Source organism: Tachyglossus aculeatus, chromosome 16 (assembly GCF_015852505.1).
Source record: "Tachyglossus aculeatus isolate mTacAcu1 chromosome 16, mTacAcu1.pri, whole genome shotgun sequence".
NCBI classification, from domain to species: Eukaryota; Metazoa; Chordata; class Mammalia; order Monotremata; family Tachyglossidae; genus Tachyglossus; species Tachyglossus aculeatus.
Genome location: NC_052081.1, coordinates 10007322 through 10030474, shown reverse-complemented (window position 1 = coordinate 10030474; position 23153 = coordinate 10007322). Strand labels below are relative to the sequence as shown.

The 23153-nt window shown below is 41.5% G+C and overlaps 1 protein-coding gene across 3 annotated transcripts in view; it reads right to left on the bottom strand.

The window, feature by feature from the left end:
• The window catches only part of RASAL2 (RAS protein activator like 2), a 260025-nt gene that overhangs the window by 138938 nt on the left and 97934 nt on the right, over nt 1–23153 (bottom strand). The window contains exon 1 of one of the 3 annotated variants that reach the window (XM_038758688.1): nt 20864–21422. The exons of the other annotated variants lie outside the window; for them this stretch is intronic. Coding sequence (XP_038614616.1) covers nt 20864–21422 — 559 coding nt within the window. Of the gene's footprint in view, nt 1–20863; nt 21423–23153 lie in introns of those variants that run through there. 3 annotated transcript variants of the gene reach the window in all.

Genomic DNA, 23153 nt, shown 5'->3' with positions numbered 1-23153 from the left:
AACTTTCTGGAGTTCTGCTGGACCCGAGAAAAGCATGCAACAAAATATTCCTGAATTAGTATGAAAGGCAAATGTTTGTGCTTGTAAGCTCATTATGTAGGGAACATGTCTGCTAATTGTTGAACTGTACTCTCCCAAGCGCTTAGTAGAGTGCTCTGATTGCTAAGAGTCATGGGCAAGCCAGGTTAAAATGAGAAAAAGCAAACTACAGTATCGTTGTGTATATATTTTTCCCACGGAATAGAATTATCTTGAAAAGTGTGAGGTAGATAATATGGAACTCAAGCCTCCAAACATGGCAGGAATGAAAACCCAGGTTCCCTTTTAGCTGTGGTATTCTTTCATTCCTCAGATTCCAGCGGAAAACCAAAAGCTGTTCAACATGAATCACCAAGGCCCCCTTTTGCCCACTCTTTCGGTTGGGCTTAGCACCACTTTCCAAATCAGTGCTCGCCCACCCCTTTCCCTCAAAACTGGCTGCTTTCCTCACTGGAAGGCAAGCAGCTGCCGGATGGTGAGAATTAGCACTTTTATAGGAATGTGACCGGGGGTGGAAGAAAGAAGGGTAAAACAGTCTATCACTTCTAAGACATCAACTGTCATCTTTTTCGCAACTGGTTTCAGAACGATCTCCGGCATTCACTCCCAACCTAAAAAAGCTGAAGGGGACAGACCGAGTATACTAAAACAGAAAAGTAAGTGATTGGCAGCAGCCACCATGACTTTTATCACTGAGATGATTTAAAGTTAACATACTTCAATTCTTGTTGTAAATATGTCTCAAGTACAAACCATTAGACTTACAAGGAATGCACAATGGATGGCATCTGTCCCCAGCAGGTATCACCCTTTGACCTCTCATTAGTCATCATCCAAGTTCTCAAACTGCTAGGAATTCAGCTCTTTCCTGACATAGCAGAGGTAACACTATTTTTAGACTTCTCTATAAAGTTGTGCCCACCGCATTGTGAATAAAAATACAGCAGAGAGATAAGGTTAACAGAAGTGCTGGTGGCTTGTTTGGCAGTGAGGGAGTAAAGAGAACCAGAAAAAAAATAATAATCCTGCCAAATAAAATCAGCTGGCTTCCTCCAGGAAGCCTTCCCCAATTAATTCATGCCATATCATTAACTCTACAGCTACCCTTAGTAATCATGCATTTGAGTCTTATCTTTTGCATTTGCTTATATTTTTATTTTTGGGGACATTCAAATTATAATAATTATCATGGTAATAATAATAGTATTTGTTAAGTACTTACTATGTGCACAGCATTGTTCTAAAGGCTGGGGTAGGTAATCAGGTGGACACGGTCCCCAACCTAAATGGGGTTCACAATTCTTAATCCCCATTTTACAGATGAGGTAACTGAGGCCCAGAGAAGTTAAGTGACTTGCCCAAGATCACACAGCAACCATGGGGTGGTGTCAGGATTAGAACCCAGGACCTTCTGACTCCCAGGCCCCTCCCCCATCTTACCTCCTTCCCTTCCCCACAGCACCTGTATATATGTATATATGTTTGTACATATTTATTACTCTATTTATTTATTTATTTTATTTGTACATATTCATTCTATTTATTTTATTTTGTTAGTATGTTTGGTTTTGTTCTCTGTCTCCCCCTTTTAGACTGTGAGCCCACTGTTGGGTAGGGACTGTCTCTATAAGTTACCAATTTGTACTTCCTAAGCGCTTAGTACAGTGCTCTGCACATAGTAAGCGCTCAATAAATACGATTGATGATGATGATGATGTGCTCTATCCACTAAGCAACAGTGCTTTCCTCCTGATATATCTGCACTACTTCCCACTATTTCTTTGATCCCTCTCCTGTGCCCATGACTAGTAAATAATTTTATCTATCTTCATTATACTGTCAAGAATGCTGTGCTTCTATTTTACTCTCCCAAGCACTTGCTACACTGCTTAGCACTCAACAGGCACACAGCATTGACTGTACTGAACACTTGGGAAAATACAACAGAAAGAGGAGATCTTAGCCCTCAAGGACCTTACAATCTAGCAGGTGAAAAGAGACCTGCAACTGATTCCTCTCTGCCCATCTTCTTCCCTTCCACCTCCTGCCTAAATAGAAAAGTGAAATTAATTTTTTAAGAATTAGTACACATCTTGGTATAATCAAATCAATCATATTTACTGAGCAATTACTGTGTGCAGAGCACTGTATTAAGCGCAAAGAGATCATTGAACTAAATCTATATCTTGGCTTAGGAGAGAGAAAATCAAAGAAGAAAAGCAACACGAATTATAAGCTCACTTCTACCCTCATGTAGGCGTTTTAACTGTGGGTGAAATAGGGTACAAACCCTAGCTCCAAGGAAGCTGACAGATGTTCCGCCTCCCACAGCATCACTTGCTTCACCGGGAACTGCATTCCCAAATCCAAGTCTACCTTGAAGCAGCGTGGCTCAGTGGAAAGAGCACGGGCTTTGGAGTCGGAGGTCCTGGCTCTGCCAACTGTCAGCTGTGTGACTTTGGGCAAGTCACTTAACTTCTCTGTGCCTCAGTTACCTCATCTGTAAAATGGGGATTAAAGCTGTGAGCCCCCCGTGGGACAACCTGATCACCTTGTAACCTCCCCAGCGCTTAGAACAGTGCTTTGCACATAGTAAGCGCTTAACAAATACCATCATTATTACTATTATTATTACCTTCGCAGCAGGAATTGGAAACAGAATGTTGATGACAAGGCTGGATTTTCCCTTACTGGAACTGTCAAAGCAGGATTTGTAATTTACTGGGAAAATTTTAAGCATTCCCCGCCATCCCCCTTCTCCTCCCCACTGTATTATTTCTCCCTCAATGGGAAAGTGAGACACCCTCAAGCCCTGTGCTAAATTCATCTCTGTAGACTGTATGCCCATTATGGGGACGGACGTATCTGCTAATTCTGTTGTACTGTATTCTCTCAAGTGCTTAGTACAGTGCCCCACACATAACAAGCCCTCAGTAAATACCACTGATTGATTGATTTCATGCAGAAGGCTACTCTATACTCTTGTCTGACTAAATGGAGATAGCACTGGTCTCCAGACAGCCTATAGATGGCCCCGGCCCTGTGTACTGTTTCCCTGTGTGACTTGTCAAACCACCTCAGACCTGATTTATCATATATTAACATTTTTTGGAGATCAGAGGTGGTGAGTAGCAGAGGACTTTTGCAGAAGGGACATTTTATTCAGTTGGAATGAAACAAACCACAAAACTCATTTATCCGATTCCCTCCAAGAGTTTTAATTTACACCTTCTGAGGCAAAGGCTTTCGACGTTCAACAACTTCACCCTCAGTAATGGATGTCAGAGTTTTCAGCTCGACTTAAAACTGCAAAGGGCCAGGTGTTAATGCTCCTCAGGTTTGTGCTAAAGCATATACAAACCTATTGGTGGAGCCTGGCTACAATCCAAAGCCTGGCAATGTGTTAAAGAAAGGCATCCCTCATTTCAGATTAATTTTAAAGACTAACAGGCAGATGCTGGGGGTGTCACATTGCTCTGCCAATCCAAATGACAGACTTCAAGTGAGTTCTAAAATAAGGCAACAGACACCTGTTTTCCTGGTCAGAGACACCCAGATCCAGCTGAAAATTTGGGGAAAGATAAAGCAACTCAATCACCCAACAGTTTAACTTGAGATTCAGGGAACCCTCCTATTAAGCACTTTCTTGAGCCAAAAAAGTGAGGAAGTCCTCAATGGCCGGGTTTAGGCCTGGCCGATTAGTCCGAACAGTGCTGACCTCCAGGGGCTTTTGGGCATGCTGCAAAACTGAAGCTCAAGGAGTACTTGATCGTCTTTTCATCTCTTCTCCTCCAAACTTTCAACAAGAGAGCTCCAGGGGCACAATCAGACGGGCGTAAAATGAGGCAGAAAATTTGGGTGGGCGGCTTTTTCTTTTTTGGAGATGTCAAACCGCTCTCCTTGCATGGTATTCTGGCTAAGTGCTACTGCTTTAAAAACCAGAAGCCGAGAGGAAAACACAATTAAGTCTGAATTCCTATGGTGTGTGCAGGTGCACTTCCCAAACAGCTCAACCTCCCAGGCAGGTCGGCAGACAAGAGGCCCATTGTGTGGTTCTATAGATCTCATGACGTCATCGAAACAGAACCTCCAGTTGGTACAATAACAGTTTGTGTTTCCTAGGATACCCGGAACTTCAAATACCCTGCAGTTACAGAAAGTCGTGAGCATGCCCTTCTCCACCGAACTTTAAGAGGCTCTCCTTCTTTCTGCCACTATTTCAGAGTGGGCAAGACTGCTAGTTTTGCCTCAAAGTCACCACAGTAAAAACATTTGGCAACATTTCCCAACCTTCCACATAGGATATAGGTACTCTCAAGAACAGACTAACATAGTCAGGGGAGAGGATTAGGAGATTGCATGTCCTCAAAGAGCTTCCCAAAGTGCAGCCCCATTTCCCTTCTCTGTTGACAAATAAAACTAGACAATATCACAATATATATTTATATATTTCAGCACATATTTGCAACTCTAATCCCAGATGGAGTTCCCTCTTAGTAGCAAAGTTGTTCAGACTTTTCTTCTCATCTCATCTAAAAAAAAAGTTATTCCTCATTTCTTTCTCTAGGATGCAAATCCCTTTAATTTAAATTTGGTCCTAGGATTTGTCCTTTGACCTTTCCTTGTACAATTAAAAGATAAAAAAATGAAATGGGGTAATTTGGATTTAAGATGAGAACTTTTAGTATGCTTCCTCACAACTACAGTTTTCAAAGGGATGAAATTATATGACATCATATCTAGAGAGCCTTTCGCAGGAGGCTTTTAAAATTAATTCCACCTAAAATTTGCCAAGAGGCCTATTTGGTAAGCAAGACCCAACATATCTACGCTCCCCTTGAACTGGTTTCTTTTACATCAAATAACTCCATCAACTCTCTGCTGAGACATAGCACAAATTCAAAGTATGCTTGTTTTTTATGGCAACACTACGAGACATCCATCCTAGTTTGGGTTAAGATTTGAGTCTTGAGTTGTGGTTTCTGCAGGAGTTTCATTAAGTGGGCTCAGCTCCTTCCCCGGCTGAGGGGAGAAGGAGAAAGGGAAAGGAGCATGTCTGCTGGGACAATACCTGGTCCAAAGTGAAAGAGGAAGCCCGGATGTTCTAAAGCCTGGAGCTTGTGGACTGCTTGATACTCAACCTATGGACAAGAATGGATTGATTGATTGATACAGGTCATCCTTGAATCAGGGAAATGTGATGAGCCTTTGACCAATCAACTTCACAACTCTCCTAAGGTAGAATCAACACAAGCTTTTTATATCTCTCTAATCTATTAAGCCCTCTAGCACAAATGTATCAAAAGAGTTAAGAGGTTAAGTTTATGAGTCTAGAATAAGTGTGATGAAGCCCTGGAGAACAATAACCAGACCACTAAATGGCACCTAGTTGCTGGGAGGAGAAGGAAGATTTATTTGCCAGAACATTATTGGGTCCAATATCTTAAACTTATTCCCAGGATATTTCAACGACTCAAACATGATGAGAACTTGTCTCTTTAGAGGAAACAAATGAGGAAATCTCCCTCTAGATAGTCTTGTTCTAATAGACTCATTTGCTGAGCTAATCAGAAAGGCCCTCCAAGCTCTATTCTCCCAATTTTAGAACAGCTTAATATTCAGAGCCTTAAATTTTTGCTGAGAAATAGCATTTCTCCTCAGTCTGTTTCAACCCAATTTAAAAAAGAATTCAGTTCCTAGTTTTTTCCTACTTCTCTGCTCTTCTGACTAGACAAAATAGTCAGGCACTTGAATCTGAGTAAGGGAGAGAGATCTGTTTACGTTTTAGTGGTCATCAAGTCAGAAACACAAACACTCACTTGTATTGAGTAAAGAATGCTTATAATAAGATGAAAGCAAAGCAAGACATATAAACGAAAGGCACAAGACACTCTTAGGTTTTTCCAGGTGCTAAAAAGGCTAAACAAATTCACCATTTGCAAATAGGGAGATAAAATAGACCTAATCTCCTTAGAAAAAAATGATAGATTCCAAAGATTAGCACGAAGTCAGAACAACAGATTTCCTCAAAATCAGTTCTCTACTGACCCTAACACGGATTTCATTCTATACTCAACAGGAGAGTGGGACTGGATTTTGCTCTTTTGCCTCCTCAAATATCTTTACACAGGATAAATGAAGAACAATTACTTTGCTCATGGAAAACCACAAGAAAAGCTGAATTAAATAGATTATGTCAAAGATATTTATACCACTCAGTGAAACAGAAAATTAAAGACATTAAAAATATCATTAAAACCCAATCAAAATAAACAGAACTTGATTCAGAAAGGACAGATAACATCCAATTAAAAAAAAAAAAAACACCATATATTTTAGTCAGGAATGCAACTCTTTGGATCATCAGTCAAATGCAGATGCTCCCAGTGCAAGGATGAAAGAAAATCCTTGAAGTCTATGATTTTGGCACACACTCAAAAAAATAGAACTGAAGTACATGTTATTTGTAAAACGACATTAAGCAGACCACAGAGTAAGAAGCATGCCTTTCACTTTAGAGAGTTGAGACCCTCACAGGTTGCTGGGAAACAGACAGGCAATTCCACGCACCTATGGACTATTAACTAAGACCGACCTACTCTATGGGAAGAATTCCCTTCTGCCAGTTGTAGGCTATAACTGCTACTTGGATGCTTTCAACTACTTTGCTTAAAAGCTATGACTCTTTTTCACACACTTAAAACAGTTTTAAGTGTCGAAGAGATTTAATTATCCACAGATTATTAAACCAGGGTAATCTTATCTCAAGAGAAGCTCTGGAGACTTTTGGTTTAGTAGCATTTAGCTTTTCATTCATACAATCGTACTTACTGAGCACTTACGGTGTGCAGAGCACTGTACTAAGCGCTTGGAAAGTATAATCTGGCAACAGATAGAGACAATCCCTACCCAACAACGGGCTCTCTTTGCCTCAGCAGCCAAGTCAGCAACAAGTGATCCAGCATTTACAGAACTTGGGAGAAAAGTCTTTTTTTTTTTGGTGGGGGTGGGCATGGTACAGCACCAGGATGTGCCTTAGGTAAAACTTACAAAATTAATAAAACAGGTGGGAAGAGTCAGAATATGACTGTTGCTCCATTTCTTAACCTACTAAGTGCCCCAAATGGACCTGTGGGTAAAGAATTTGGGAGGGGGGCAAGGGGAGCAACAGGAGGGGATACTGAAGAGTGAGATTAGCATAAATGGGAGTCAGGGGTTATTACTATTAGTAATAATAATAATGATATTTGTTAAGTGCCTACTATGTGCCAGACACTGTACTAAGCACTGGGTTCCCGGGTGACCTGCGAGCTGGCAGCAAGGATAGCTTTGACAACATTGCACCTGGTGGTCAAATAATGTAGCCTATAAAAAGTGAGAAATACAATGCGAGAAAATATGCAATTGATTCCCCAGACTAAACATATTTTTGTTTCAAAAACTATATACCCACTTCAGCACTTATATCAAAATACTGTATTGACTGTTATATTCACTTTGTCATATTTCTCCTTAAGGGCAAACTCTACATTGTTGTCTGTGTTCTACACAATTAGTCTACTATAGTGTTGTGCACATAATAGTAGCTGAACAAACACTCAACATTCTACAATGTTGCAGGAGAGATATTTGAAATCTTTTTATTGGAAAATCCTCTAATTTTTTCCTCTTTTTGGTTTAGGACTCCAGGTCAAATATGACAGCCTCTGTCGTGAGGCTGGGGATGCTGAAACGTGTGTCAGTGCCTAGTGAATTTGAATGGTCACAGTTGAGAGCTGTACATTAGAGAAGCCAACAGAGAAGGCTCAAGAGACAGGAACAGGTTGTTGCAACAATGTAAGGAAAGAAACAGGAGTCCAGAGACTAATTGGAGACCCCTCCCTTCCCACCTCCTGCCCTCTGAAGCAGCAGGGAGTTGGAAAGCAAACAGAAATGCACCTGCCAGACAAACACAATAATTAAAGGATGGAAGATTAACAGTGCAAATCTCAAATCCTGATCTGAAAGGCCTTCTGCTGGGTCACTGGGCCCATTGTTCCTTCTTTGGGACAGGATTTAGATCTTCTGAACCACTCCAAATTCTAAAATCCTGGCCTAGAGGTTCTCCAGGGATGGTGATTTCACAACCTTCCTTGGCAAGCTTTTCTATTTCCTAACTATTATTGTTAAGCTTTCTCCCATTAATATTTAACCTAAAGTTTTACTCCTGCAGGCCATAACTTTTTGTTCTCCCTCACTGATTAGTGAGAAGGCTTCATCTCTGTCCTCTTTAATAACATCCTCCCCAGGCTCCAGGGCCAGGACTGCAGTCTGCCAACACTACAGCGGGCCAGGGAGGAGAGTATACTTTCCTTTTCTTACTTTTAAAAGCCTACACATGACTAAAGATATTAAAACACAGACTGTACTGAATTTTACTTTCTCCATTAACAACCAGGCCAATTTTATTTTCTCCTTTTAACACCCATGCTCCTGTATCTCTGGGCTCTGACAGCATCCCCTGGGTGTTGTCTGTGATATTTCACTCCCAAGATTGCCAAGTTTCAGGTTAGGCTTCTATTGGTCATATTAGAAGAATTTTTTAAACCTGTTTCTGGTTGCTCTTAAAAATAACTTCATTTTTGGAGATGTTTTAATATTTGTTTCTCTCAATAGGAACTTGAGTTTCTCCAGTCCCTCAAGGTAGCCTAGGAGATATACATTGCGCACTTTAATTCTCAACCTCAAATATGATCCTTTTGGATGGTATTTCTTGAGCACATCTAGTAAAGTTTAGTTACTTTAGAGACAGTCAAGCCGAGGAAACACCATCACAGTGATTTTTGCTGGTTAACAAAATGTCTCAAATACTTTTCCTCAGCTTAGGAAAATATCCTTGCTGTGTAGGTTTTCTGGCTTTTTTTTTTGGGGGGGGGGGTCCTCAAATGAGAACTGCCTCTGCCTCATAGGATGAAATTTACAGTACGCTTCTTTCCTTCCCAATTCAACATACAAACAGATGTGGAGAGACCCAAGTATGAGTGCTAACTGCACAGGACAGCCAAATAAGGACAGTTCTGTGCCGGTTTTTTTTTTTTAATCACTGATCCTTTGTAGAGACAACTCTATTTAAACATTGTAACCACACTTTAAAATACTTTGAAGCCACATATTAGGGTAGGTGTTAAAACTGTGGTGTACTGGAAAAGTTTACCAAAGGCAGATCTGTAATCGTCACTTAGAAATTTTAAAGACTGAATTCACATTTGCCTTTCTGGAATGGTTCAGGTACAGGCCCACCCAGAACCTGGAATTTGGGGAAGGTTAAGTGACCATGGCATCTTTTGGCTGCCTCATTACTTATCATAGCAATTACTTGGCTCTGACCCCAACCTTTTTTTTTTTCTTTGACCAAAAAAGAAGAAAAATAAGCGAACTAGTCACAAAATCTGCAGTTCGATTAAAACTTTAAATACCAAGATGAGAAAACAAATCTATGGCTGCTTCAGCAACTATAATTTAATGTATCCTGATTTTATCTTCTAGTTCTATTTTAATAGCACATTAAGGTTGCAAATTTAAAATATTCAGCCAGGAAACACAGAAGGGGATGTTTCAAAAGCAATGTCAACTCCCTGAAACTGCCCTTCTGCAGTATTTCTAGTTAAGATCATAAAAAAACCACTCAGAGCATATCTGATGAGGAGTTTTGGACAATGTGAAAATGAGTTAGGTTTTTCCCTCACGTAGCATCTATCTTTCATATATCTGAAAGTGCTTTTTCAAGATTAACCACACTACCTCCCATGAGACAGAGATATCAAGATTATCCTCATTTTGCAAAAGACATTTAGGCACAAAGAGGTGAAAATAGATGGTACCAAGAAAGTACAATGAGTCAGAAGCAGACCTAGAAATAGAGCGTTCCATTCTTGACTCCCACCCTCATGCTGCAGACACCAGACTACAGTTAAACTTTGGGTTTACTCCTGTGTAAGCTTACAATTGCAACCGTAACACTCCAGTTGTGGACTTGCCCTGATGTCCACGTTGGTCATTCCTTAGCTTCAAACAATGGCTGGTGGGGGAAAAGATCTAATCTTCCTTCACCCACAGATGAAACTCACTGAGGCAACTTTTAGTGCAAAGGCAAGTATAAATATCATTATCCTATATCAAGTGATATGAGACATATATTAAAGTAAATCTTCCTACCTTCATATTTACCTAAACTTGAGGATACTTTTTGGTAGCACCACTGGATCAAAATGGCCATTGCAGCTGTGGCTCTGGAAGAGTACATGTGTGTACATATGTATGTGTGTGTGTGTGTACATATGTACATTATATATATATATATATATGTATACATTTTTTAAATGGTATTTAAGCATTTACTACATGCTAGGCACTGTACTAAGCCACGGAATAGATACAAGCTAATCAGGTTGGACACCATTCATGTCCCACATGGGGCTCACAGTCTTAATCCCCATTTTACAGATGAGGGAATGGAGGCACAGAGAAGTAAAGTGACTTGCCCAAAGTAACACAGCAGATAAGCAGCGGTGCTGGGATTAGTACCCAGGTTTTTCTGTCTCCAGGCCCATGCTCTATCCAGTAAGCCACGTTGCTTCTCACTCTTGAAAAGAAAGGTGATTAGATACTGCCAAAACCATCAAGGCGCCTGTTACTTGGTTTAAAGATATGTCCTTGCGCCAACTGGTGGGGAAAATAAACTGTGGGAACAGTATTTTTGAAAGAATGTGCTCATTCTCAGAGCTGGGAATCATCACATGCACGCATATTCCTGGAATAGCTGATTTGAAGTCCAAGTATTCATAATTAGATGAATATAGAATTAGTACAGTGTTCTGCATACAGTAAGCACTCAATACATATGATTGATTGATTAGATTTGATTAGATTAAATGTGTCAAATTAAGACTGCTGCCCTGGGCCCACCACTGCAGAAGACCTTTCCATCAAGGTGGTGGGGGCACAGGTAGGACCTACCTGTGCCCCTATCATCCTTACAGCGCTTAGAACAGTGCTCTGCACATAATAAGTGCTTAACAAATGCCATCATTTTTATAATTATTATCCTCTGCCACTCTGGTGGAAATAACTTCTATACAATATGTATCCTGAAATCAATACAGAAGGCTGTTTAAACTATGGGTAGAACCCTGACCTGGATTGGGGAAATCTGAGTTCCCGTCTTCGAATGACCAATTAACCAAGTTTCTGAGCATGACATCCACTGGACTTCCAATTCCCCTGGAGGCCAGTTAGTTACTATACAGGGAAGGATGGGGTACAAAAAGCAATCTGACCTCTAAAAAGGTAGGCACTATCTACCTAAAGTATGAAGAAGTATTTTGAAATCACAATAAAGCACAATCTTGGCCAATGAAGCAGATGGCAAGCCCCATTTGCACTGTGAGCCTCATATAGGACAGGGATTACGTCTTATCTGAATATCTCATATCTACCCCCCAGAGCTCAGTATAGTGCTCGGCCCATAGTGAGAACTTCAACATCATAACTAAACTAAGAAGTAAGAAATAAGACATTATAAAAAAAATTTCACTACCAGAGATGGAGAAATATAATGGGACCCTGACTCTGGCAGAATTGGAATTCCCAGGAACACATTCTGTCAAGTTCCTTCTTGCTCAGGACCAAGATTGGTCTATAATTCCAAAGAGGGAATAGGTAAAGATTATTCAGAGGCAAAGTCCCCCCATCTTGTGAACAATGGGAGTATCTGAACTGTAGTCGCCAGTCCAATAAAGTGGAAAAGTAACCAAGTGCAAATTGGCCTGTTCTTCCACTCATTTCCCCCATCTCACAGTTGGGCCAAAACAAGGAAAGGCTTCTCAGTACCATCAACACAATGTAGTGATTGTTTGCTGTGTGCAGAACCCAGACTTTGGGAAACTCCAAACCAATCGAGCATGTACGGCAGTACTCTCTGGAATGGAGTCCCTGGCTGCTTAGAATTCAGCCCTGGACACTTAAGTCCAGCTCAGCTCAGCATAGGTGTCCATTTGACAGGGGCAATGATCCCACAGCTTTTCAAGCTGGACTCCCAAACCTGCTCATCCCAGGTCTGAAAGACCTAAGAGTTTCCACTCAGGGCTAAAAAGATGCAAAGGAGCAGGGATGGAAGCAAACAGGACCCAGGATATCCGGTCTACATGGGGCTTTATAACTCGACGTATGAATGAAATATAAGACCCTAGATATCATGGTGAAGCCTCTTTTTTTTCTGATTGGAATCCCTCGGCACCCTGTATCTGAGTAAAGTATCACTGACTTTTGTCCACTCTGATGAGACCGCTAATATCCATCCTGCAACCCAGATGAATTCCCTCCTACTCTAGCTGCTACCCAGCTTGGGAGACAATTTACGAGTAGTCATATGTGTTCCATTAACGATTCCTTTTATCAGAGTATGACTCTTGAACCTCCATGGCCTAATAGAAAGAGCTTGGTGGTTCCACCACACGTCTGCTAAGTGACCTTGGGCATGTTACTTGACTTCACTGTGCCTCAGTCTCCTCATCTTTAAAATGGGGATTAATGATGATGACTAAAGTATTTGTTAAACGCTTATTATGTGTCGAGCACTGTTCTAAGCCCTGAGGGAAATACAAATTTATTGGGACAGACACAGTCCCTGTCCAAAATGGAGTCCTAGTTTAAGTAGCAGGGAGATTAAATGCCTGTTCCCCTCAAACTTTGACTGTGAGCCCCAAGTGGGCCAGGGACTGTGTCTGATCTGCATATACTGAATCAATCCTGTGCTGAGTACAGCGCTTGGCACATAGTAAGCACTTAAATACTGCAATTATTATCATCCTGTAACCTTTTGGGGGGGGGGGGGGTGAGAGAAGAAACTCAAGCTATCTGGGATGTGAGCTCCAAGCTAGCTCATGAACAGCTGCAAGACCTAAGGCTGGAACTAAGTTGGTAAAACTGAGCAGAACAAGGCCCTGAGTTCCACACCATTTCTGCACCTTGTCCTCCAACACTCCCAAACTGTGAGCTATGACTAATGAATGCACCCTGTCATATGTTACTTAATATACACCATCTCTATGTCTTGGCACTTCAATCACTCCTTCCATCTGAGTCTCTCAAAAGAAAGAAGGAAAAGAAAAAGACAGCCTAGCCGTTGAGTCACAAGAACCCCCGTTAGAGCTATCATTATTCCACTTTACAGATACCATATATTGCCCTAGGTTTCACTGCCCACAGTGTCAGATAGATTGATTTAATGTTCACGGAGCCCCTATGGTGTGCAAGGCACAAAACAAAGCATACTAAAGACCCTGCCTCTTCTCAGTTTAGCTCTAGAAATAAAACCACATATGCTGACTCCCACTCCTGTGTTCATACCACTAGGTGCCACTTTTCTCCAAAACATCAAACCACATACAATACACCCTATATTTTGTCCAAGATTATAGTTACATACAAAGCTTGTAAGTTACAATTGAATATGGAACTCCTGGACTTCAAAACAACCTGACCTGTAATGTTATATACAATATTTGGGGGAAACAGGGCAACATTCATACAGGACTTCTACTTTTAATAAGCTGCTTACCTAAAACATCAGATCCCTCTCCCTTAAAATAATGATATTTATTAAATGCTTACTAAGCATGAAACACTGGGGTAGATACAAGGTAATCAGGTTGGACCCAGTTCCTATCCCACATGGGACTTCACAGTCTATGCTGGAGGGAGAGGGAGAGAGGGTTTCAATCCCATTTTCCAGATGAGGTAACTGAGGCACAGAGAAGTTAAGTGACTTGCATAAGGTTATACAGCAGGCAGGTGGCAGAGTGAGGACTAGACCATATATATGTCCTCTGTCGTTCAGACCTATGCTCTTTCCACTAGGTCACACTGCTTTCCTCCTTTAGAGCCTCATGTGGATCAGAGACTGTGTCTGGCTTGATAAAACTTGTATCTTACCCTAGCATTTAGTACAGTGCCTGGCACATTGTAAGTGCTTGAATACAATTATGGAAAAAAAAAAAAGATCCAGAGCTAGAGGAAGAGGAAGCCTCTGGGAAAGAATTTCACATGAGAATGACAGAGCTAAATGCCTGTGGTTGACTGAGTAAAAGTCAGCCACTAACAACTATGGGATTCAGACAGGGGTGGCTACATAATCACAGACCTAAGGTCATTACTCATCTACCCATTTTCTTCACCTCCTCAAAGAGTAACTGTGGCCTGAAGCATCAGAAAATGATAGAAAACTAAGCCAGGCCAAGAAGGAGGAGACATTTTTTTGTTGTAAATGTGGTGGTTGAAACGTTTTCATTTTAAATCAGGCTTTAGAGCAACAGCAGGAAACTCTCAAAGTGCTACAGATACTGACACCATATAAAGTTTGCTATCTTGGTTCATATTTTCAGCAGCAGGTATTAGGGACCTGAATGACCACTTAGCTACCCAATGCTAGAGACTGAAAAATAAATTTTCCTGGTTGATATACAACTAAGAAAAAAACATCTGTTTTAATATGAACGTTGCAAAATCTTGAATGGCATATAAAAAGTGGATTATTGTTTAAGAATCACACCACCAAGTCATCCTTTCTGTAGCAAGATATATCTATGCCTACCCCCAGAAAAAGAGTGTGCAGTGTTAAACTCTTTATCATATGGGCTAGAGAGATCAAATCCTTTCTTTAACAGGTGGCCCAAGTACCTAAATTAGCTTGCTAATATATCTGATCCCACCCGGGCTTATAGGTATTAGAGTTTGGCAAGTCAACCTAAATTGAAATAGATTAAATTCTTAATATTTACTATCATGGACAATTACAACCTGTGTATTTTCTGCCAGTGTTAGTACAGCACTCTGCCCAGAGTAAGCGCTTAGTAAACACTATCAGTATTACCAGTAGTCTATTGTTTAGCAACATTAATATATAACCTGTAAATATGATACTACATGCATTAATCCCAGTTTTTCCCAGTATGTTCACAATATATCAGGAAAACACTGTGGTTGAAGATTCAGGTTCCATACTAAATTGGTTGGCATGCAATACAAGTTTCAATCAGGGAAGATACAAAAGGAATTCTGCAGTGGAAAGAAACCTGGCCCCACTGAAGTCATGTTCGGATGAAAGATGTCTTCCTTTTTGCCAATTACTGTTTCAATACTCTTCAGTAAATCAACGGTATTTATGGAGCGCTTACTATGTGCAGAGTACTGTACTAAGCACTTGGGATAGTGCAAGACAACAGAATTTGCAGACACATTCCCTGCCCATAACGAGCTTACAGTATTCATACTTTTTTTTCATAAGAAAGTTGGCAATGGCTATGATTGAAATATGCAAAACTATCCATTCCCCTAATGATGTATGTCTTTGATCCAGAGTTGAATTAGGGGGCAGAAATCTGGGACCTAAAGGAAGATGACACCTCTCGCCTTCCCCTGCCCCCGCCCCCACCAAAAATACAAAAAAGAAAAGAAAAAAATCTGTGCCTGAGACTGAGAGGCATTCCTAGCTGAGCTCCCTTAACCTTGGATCAGAATGACACAGCTCCAAGCTAGAGGGGAATATCCTCCTGACTGTGTTTCATATGACAGAACCCATTCCCTTCCTCTTTAAACATGCCTGGGAGCAATTGATGGGTACTGAGGAACAGCTTCTGCAGTTAGACTTTAACAGAGAAGTGGTCCAGGTGAGCCAGAACCCAGTCTGGCAGGTGGGCAGAAAAGAAAGTGTTTTCGGGACAGACTGGTCTCAAAGGAAGACTGTCAGTGTATGAAAACATAGTTCCTTTGGGATTTGGAATTGGGGGCGGTGAAGACAAAGAGCTTTACAATTCATTGTCACCATGACAAGCAATGCCTTTCCTGGGAATATGAAAATGCAGGCAGAACTTATCTGGGGCTCTTTATGCAAGACTTCAGCTGTCTGCTTCTTGTTCCAATCTTGGTATTGTGACAACTAAAGCACTGGAGATTTCATCCCCAGGTTAAATTGCGAGACTTAAAAAATGCAGTCTTCCAAGATGTGGGGGGGAAAAAAGCCAAAAGCAAAAAATGAAAAAAAAAAAGACGGGGTTTTGAGATGGGAAGAGAAGCTCTCTTGCATTATCTTGGCGTCCCTATAAGTCACTCGTCCCTTTAATTTGGATTCGTCAATAATGGAGAATGCAGGGCAGACCCTTGGAGGACTAATCAATAGGACCAGCTGCTGAATACCTTGTCCTGGGCCAAACTGAAGAATTCGTGAGCACTTGACAGCCTGGCTAGTCTGCCAGGAACTGAAACTAAAGGCTGCTCAGTCACCAAAGACACTTAAAACTAAGTCCCAACTGGCTCAGGAAGGTGACGGAAGGTGAATCCCACAGGTTCAGGTAGCCAGCCAGGGATAAGTTGGAGAAACCCCAGGACACAGGGTTGGCCCTCTAAACCTTACGTTCTTTTTGTGCAGGGAATGTGTCTTCCATCTCTTCTGTAACTCCTCCCAAATGCTCAGTACAATGCTCAACACACATTAAGTGCTCAATAAATGCCATTGAGTCACATACCCCTACTGCACTTAGGCACATATCTGTACACTCTGTGGTTTCTTCTATAATTTATCTTAATGTCTGAGTCCCCAACTAGATAGTAAGTTCCTTGTGGGAAGGGATCATGTCTACTATGTCTATTATATTGTACACTCCCAAGTGCTTAGTATAGTTTCTGCACATAGTAAGCATTCAATAAATATCACTCATTGATTAATTAAGGTAACACTACTGGCATGATAAGTTCAAGGTCTCTCATTGGATTTCCAGGGTCACATGCCTGGAGAACGGGCAAGTCCATTCAGTCACATCGCTAGCTGAGACACTGCAAAGAACAATCTGCCTATCCTGAGGCATGGCTCTGAAAAATAGATGTGAAACACCACTACCAGCTACTGAAACATATGGGCCCCTCCTTGCCCACACCCTGCTGCTGAGAATCCCTGATGGATGAGGGCAATTCAGCCATTAGTTGCCCTCCTTACTGAGGGTTGGGGGGGGAGAGGCAGGACCCAAGAGTGGAAGAAGAAACCCTGGAGGGGAAGAGAGAAGTCACTAATGGGCAACAGGACTGGGATATTCGTTTCCATGTCTGCTACAGGGCACTAGTAGCCTGAAAACTTTAATGAGATCATTTATTTATCAATGCAAGGAGGTTGATGGAATCATTTTGTCTTCTACAGCTGGAAGGCTGGCTAGGAACTAGCCCTTTGTACAGTAAATTCCTTACATGTAAGGTACACAGTGTTTCCATTTTCTTTGACAGATTGTTTAGATGGTAAATAACCCCACTAAAGCAACAACATTGTTGCTGAAGTAACAGTCTAAGAGGAGTAACAGTGTAAGAGTATGGGCAGCACTGACTGTTGAGTCAGTTCATTATATTTTCTTTCCTAATCACTGAAGACCTGGGGCTGTTCCTATGTTATGGTTTACATTTCCTTATCTAGCTGGAATGTTCAGAGGGATGGATAAAAGAAAGAGAAGGCAGAAGGGATGATGAACCCTAGAATTTCTGGGCTAACAACTCTCAGAAGCATGGGCCAGAAAGTGGATTGAATTGCTGGGATCACAAACCCGAGACATGTTCAACATGTGAACTAGCTGGCTGACATGTTCGTATCACAATTTGACAGCATGTTCACCACAACCAACCTGGTGTTCTGCCAAATTTGAGAACTTGTGCAGGTATGGTGGAGGGCACAACTGGTCCTCCTATACTTGGCCTCCTTGGGGTGAGGTGTAGAAGACAGGTGTACAAGCTTTTAAGTGACTGGGGAGGATCACTGAATTTCTACAACAGCATTCTAAAAATAAAACTTTTGGGAGACTTGTTTCTTTTAAGGCACCCTGACAAAAATGTGCCACATAAGCACAAAGTGGGTAACTCTGAAAATGAAAACCTTAAGTAACGAAATCCAATAACTTTTCACCCTACCTGGGTTATCATTTGCATTACCTCGGTTCAGTTGGAATCCTGACTCTGGAAAAATAAAGATTCACGTAAATGCTTGTTTTTCTTACACAAATTTACTGATGTGAAAGCTTTCTAATATGACATATGATTTCTGCTAATCACATTAAAATCTCTTGGGAATGTACTGAATGCCAATGAGCTTTGATTAATGGTGATCTTAAGTGAGTCTGGATGGTGCAGACTTGCTAATAGATTATGAAATCTTACCCATCATCAATTCAAAACCTGACCACCTGAAAAATAGACTACAATGCCAAGATGTCCATATTTAGGCAGGGAGAGCAAGTGTCTAAATCCCCATTTTACAGATAAGGAAACTGAGGCACTGAGAAGTCCCATGACTTGCCCAAAGTCACACAGCAGAACTGTGATTAGAACCCAAGTCTCCTGACTCCCTGTTCCATCCTCTTTCTCTAGATCATGCTGTCACCTAGTTTTATTTTACATGTTTAGTATTTCTGTCTTCCCTTGGAAGTTTTTCATACTACAGACAGACAGCTGAAAAATATTTTAAGAAAAGGCCGTCTCCCACACTAGATGGCAAGTTGGATGTGGGCAGGGGATGTGTCTACCAACTCTGTTGTACTGCACTCTGCCAAGCACTTACAATACTTTGTGCACAGTAAGCACTCAGTAAATACCACTGATTGCGGTTTAAAGAACAAATGTCAAGTGGGAATGAAATCTCAGCCATGTGGAGAAAAGTTCTTGCCTGTTCTACAAGTCTAGGCTTGAACATTTCTAATCTGAGATGCCCCATCACAGAAGATAAAGTGAGGGTGAGATTCAAAAGTGCCAGAGTGGCATAACATCATCTTACAATCACCTTACACGATAAGCACTCATCTTGATGTGCAATGTAATAATTCAATCAGCGTGGCTCAGTGGAAAGAGCATGGGATTTGGAGTCAGAGGTCATGGGTTCAAATCCTGGCTCCACCAATTGTCAGCTGTGTGACTTTGGGCAAGTCACTTAACTTCTCTGTGTCTCAGTTACCTCATCTGTAAAATGGGGATTAAGACTGTGAACCACCCGTGGGACAACCTGATAACCTTGTACCCTCCCTACCGCTTAGAACAGTGCTTTGAACATAGTAAGCGCTTAATAAATGCCATCATCATCATTATTATTATTGGGCACTCACCATTTGTGGAAAAGTGAACTACGGGCTTGGAAGGGTACAATGGATTTAATAGACATGATCTCTGCCAACAAGGAGTTTAAGATCTAACAGGGGAGACAGACACTAAAATAAATTACAGTTAGGGGAAAACGACATTATAAAAGCAAGAGGAAATGGTCTATATGAGTTATAAAAAACACAATATAAAGTGGGGGGGTGAATCAACTGGTTGCACAAGGTAGGTATGAGGAGATTTGCCACTCTCCCCATAACAAGCTAAGAATGGGATAATTTAAGGAGAAAACAGAAAACCATTTTAAGCCACTGAAACTCACTGTGCCCTGGAGCTTTAGGATAGGCAAATACTCAACATTTTGCTAAAATTAAGGAGCATCTCTTCTAGGTTATTTTCCAAATATCTGAGTGCCAATCATTCGGAGTTAGAGTTTGAATGCCTTTCTCGGGCCTGCTTTGGGTTTGCTTTAGAGAGATGTGAAAAACTCTGTTACAAGCCAAAGAGCTTGAGATGATTCAAGCTTTGCTGATGTGGATGCTTCATTCTAATAACAATGAGAGCTTTCAGTGCTGAGAACTTGACCAAAAAAGTAAAACTGATGAAATCTCCATCCAGTTGGGATCAGAGACAACTAGAGGGATTTGGGCACCAGGTTTTCAGAGAAAGTGACTGCCTTCTCTCTCGGCTAAAGCGGTTATTCAGATAAGATCTGCCCACATTTAGACAAAGCACAGAAGGGTTTGAGATGCAGTTCTTCTTTTGGATGAAAAACCACTACCATTAGCAAAATAGTAATACCTTTTGCCTTGTGGAAAACAGGCAATAAGCTCTAAATCAGTATGGAATGACAGGAATTGATTTTCTCATCAGTGAATCTTCATTTCTCTAACATCTTTTCTCAGTGAACCAGTTTTACCTGTCACAACTCACATGAAAGTCGAAGATCAGTCCTTGCCTTAAAACAGACTGTTTATATCTGGCTTCTGATGACCTCAGAGTCTATTCCATCTGGCAACAGACACATCAAAAAATTGCTTCCTTAAGTTCCTGGTATATTCCTGCCTTAACTGACTCTCGGCAAAGTGGTTGATTTTCATTATTTCTATGGAAGTCAGAAGCAGTAGAAGTCCAAATTATCAAACATTTTACTCCCTACAAACTGCATCCCAAACCTGACCCACCAAGGCATCATGAAAATCTTACTAACAATAAATACCTCACAAACTCTCTGAACTGTTTCAAGGGAAAGATCCGATAGAAAATACACTCAGTTCATCCCTAGGGAAAAAAAAATCTAGAAAGGTAAATGTGTTCTTCAAGAGACTCCTACAGCTCAGTGAATCCTACCAGTTTGGCTCACATCACGGGACTCTCCTTAGTTTAATATCGGTCAGCTACAGCCTCCAGGCTCTCCTCATAGCAATACAGCACTCCCAGTAATTCTGCAGTCCCTCCTTCAGAAATCTATAAGCTGAGTGTTCTGCAACTAGCAAGCAAGGCACTACTGATGACATATCTAACTGAGTATTGGCAAAGTTGTTCTTCAAGAAGCAACACGTGCAGGTGATCTTGCTTTAAATAAACGAGAGCCCGAATACCACAACTCTAACTGATCATCATCCAGCTGAACCCATCTTCCCACCGCCACGCTCAATGCCCAGTGTACCTTCATTCACTGATTCACTGCTGGGTTCTCCTTTGAGACTCAGCATCCTGGAGAAGCCATTGGACAGAGTGGAGAAGATACCCCGGATGAGGTATCTCTGTTGATCAGAGTCCACTGACCTCACCGAGGTGAGAGGTGGTCTCGCCGACCTGTTGCTGTCATCATGGGGCAAAGGTTCAGAAAAAGACCTGCTGAACGGAACCCGAACTGATCTGGTCCTAGCTCGATTCCCCGCTCCCACCGGCTCGCTTAGGGTGCTCTCAGAAGCAGAATCACTGCTGACCACCTTCAGGATGTCTGTGAGACAGGGTGTCTCATCGGGGTCACTTTTCTGATGCTCAAATCTCTCTCTTTTGCTCAACTTCCAGTAAAAGGGATAATGAGTCTGCCACCGATAAGCCCTTAGTGGCTTCCCTAGATCTGAATCGGCATCATCACTGGTCCTCTTCTTGTCTTTTGCTGGACAATGCCACTGGTAATTCTTCAAACTGGCCCGAGCTCCTGTGGCACCTTCAGCAGGATCTGACAGAGACCGTCGGTAGTTCTTAAAGACACTCATATTCCACTCCGTTCTTAGCGTCTTTTGACTAGCTTCCTTGTGTTCGGCAGCCTTTGCAGTCATGAGCCCCCACTTGTCTGGACGGCCAGATGCATTCTTCTGCTTGAGCAGCTCTCTTTGTGTGGCTCTGAACCACAGCAGATGTTGCTGCTTAGGAGTTGGTGCTGGGCGAGTTTCATTCAGATTCGAAATCCAGTGCCACTGGTTCATTACCCCATCTTCCTCGATGACAAGGATTTCAGAGGCCCCCACCAGCCTCTTGTGTGGATCTCTCTCTTCACTCTGCAGAGAAGTCAAAGGTTTCAAAGAGGCCGTTAGCACTTCCGGCCCTGGATCACATTTCTGCAGTGGGGTTTCAGGAAATGACTTTTTAAAAAATGAGAAATGAAAAGCCACATAAGAAAATAAGAGCCAGAACCTCCCAGGCACCTTCTCGCCCAAGAGTCGCTAGATTTTCACTCTGGAAATGACAGAGGGTTAAGAACAGAATGTGAAAGTTCATGAGCTCGACACTTTCCGGCACAAAGGTGCTCACAGGGACAGCCACTCACAACTGAGTTCAGACTAAAGATCTTGAAGCAGAAGTTCAAACTTCAAGCAACTTCTTTGCTGTTATACCTTGAACCAATCCGTTTCCAAATGAACTCTTCTCTTTCAGACCACCTCTCCCACTCCAAATTGGGTAAATTAGATCTCACAACAGCAAGGGGACCAGCCTGGAGTAGAGAGCAGAGTGCAAGTGACAGGACGGGGTGGGAGGGGTGAAGTGAACGTGGGTGGGATTTGGTTAGCCTATAGGGAAGAAAAGGAAAGTTTTGAGGCAAGATCTTGTGGCAACTGGAACACGGGAACAAACATATTTCAACCTTTCTAGGAGGGTAAAGTTAGCTTTCGAAATCCAAATGGGGGCAAGTTGGCTGGAAACACTCCTATCTGTTTAACCAAAGAAATTCCTTCTTTTTTTTTTTACATTCCCTACAACTTAAAAAACAGCTGACTATATAAAAATTGGTTAAACCATGGAACATATTCTGAATCCTTGCCCCCCTTATGCCAAGTTTTAGCCTGGAACAATTTTTTTTTTTAACAGTCTGCTCATAAGCCCCTGAAAATAAGGGTTTATGATGGAAAACCTGACAGCCTTGGACCATCAATGCACTCGTGATAATCAAGAGCACTTTGCAAACTACAGAAATTATACTGTGTGCTGGCAAACAAAATGTAAATAGCTTCCTCTAGAGCTCTTCTCTGAGCTACAGTCCTTAGAACACTTGCTGTGCATTGCTGGTAGACAGTAAAGTTTAATGTTGTTGCTGCCTACATTGTTCTGCCTCAGTCCTTGCTGGGAACAATGGAGATTCTTGAATTATTATCAAGCAATCTCCTTCAAACCCACTATAACTTTCAGTAGCTATTAAAAAAAATTCTAAGTTTATGACAATGATCTTTAATTTAGTTAACTGATAACAATCTGTACATTCTTATGGTACGGAAATGTAGCATTGTAGGCTTCCAAATATAAGATGATGTTGTAGATCAGGAAAGATTACAGTTGCTCCATTTGTTCAAAATTTTATAATGACCTTGTGGATTAATTATAATGAGCGCCTTGTAAAAAAGGGACTTCTATAAACAAATAGGGCTCTCTGCAATGGTTAGGTACATTTGTTCACTGGGAATTTCTAACCATACTGTGGTTTAAAAGATTAACACAACAGGGAACAGCTCAAT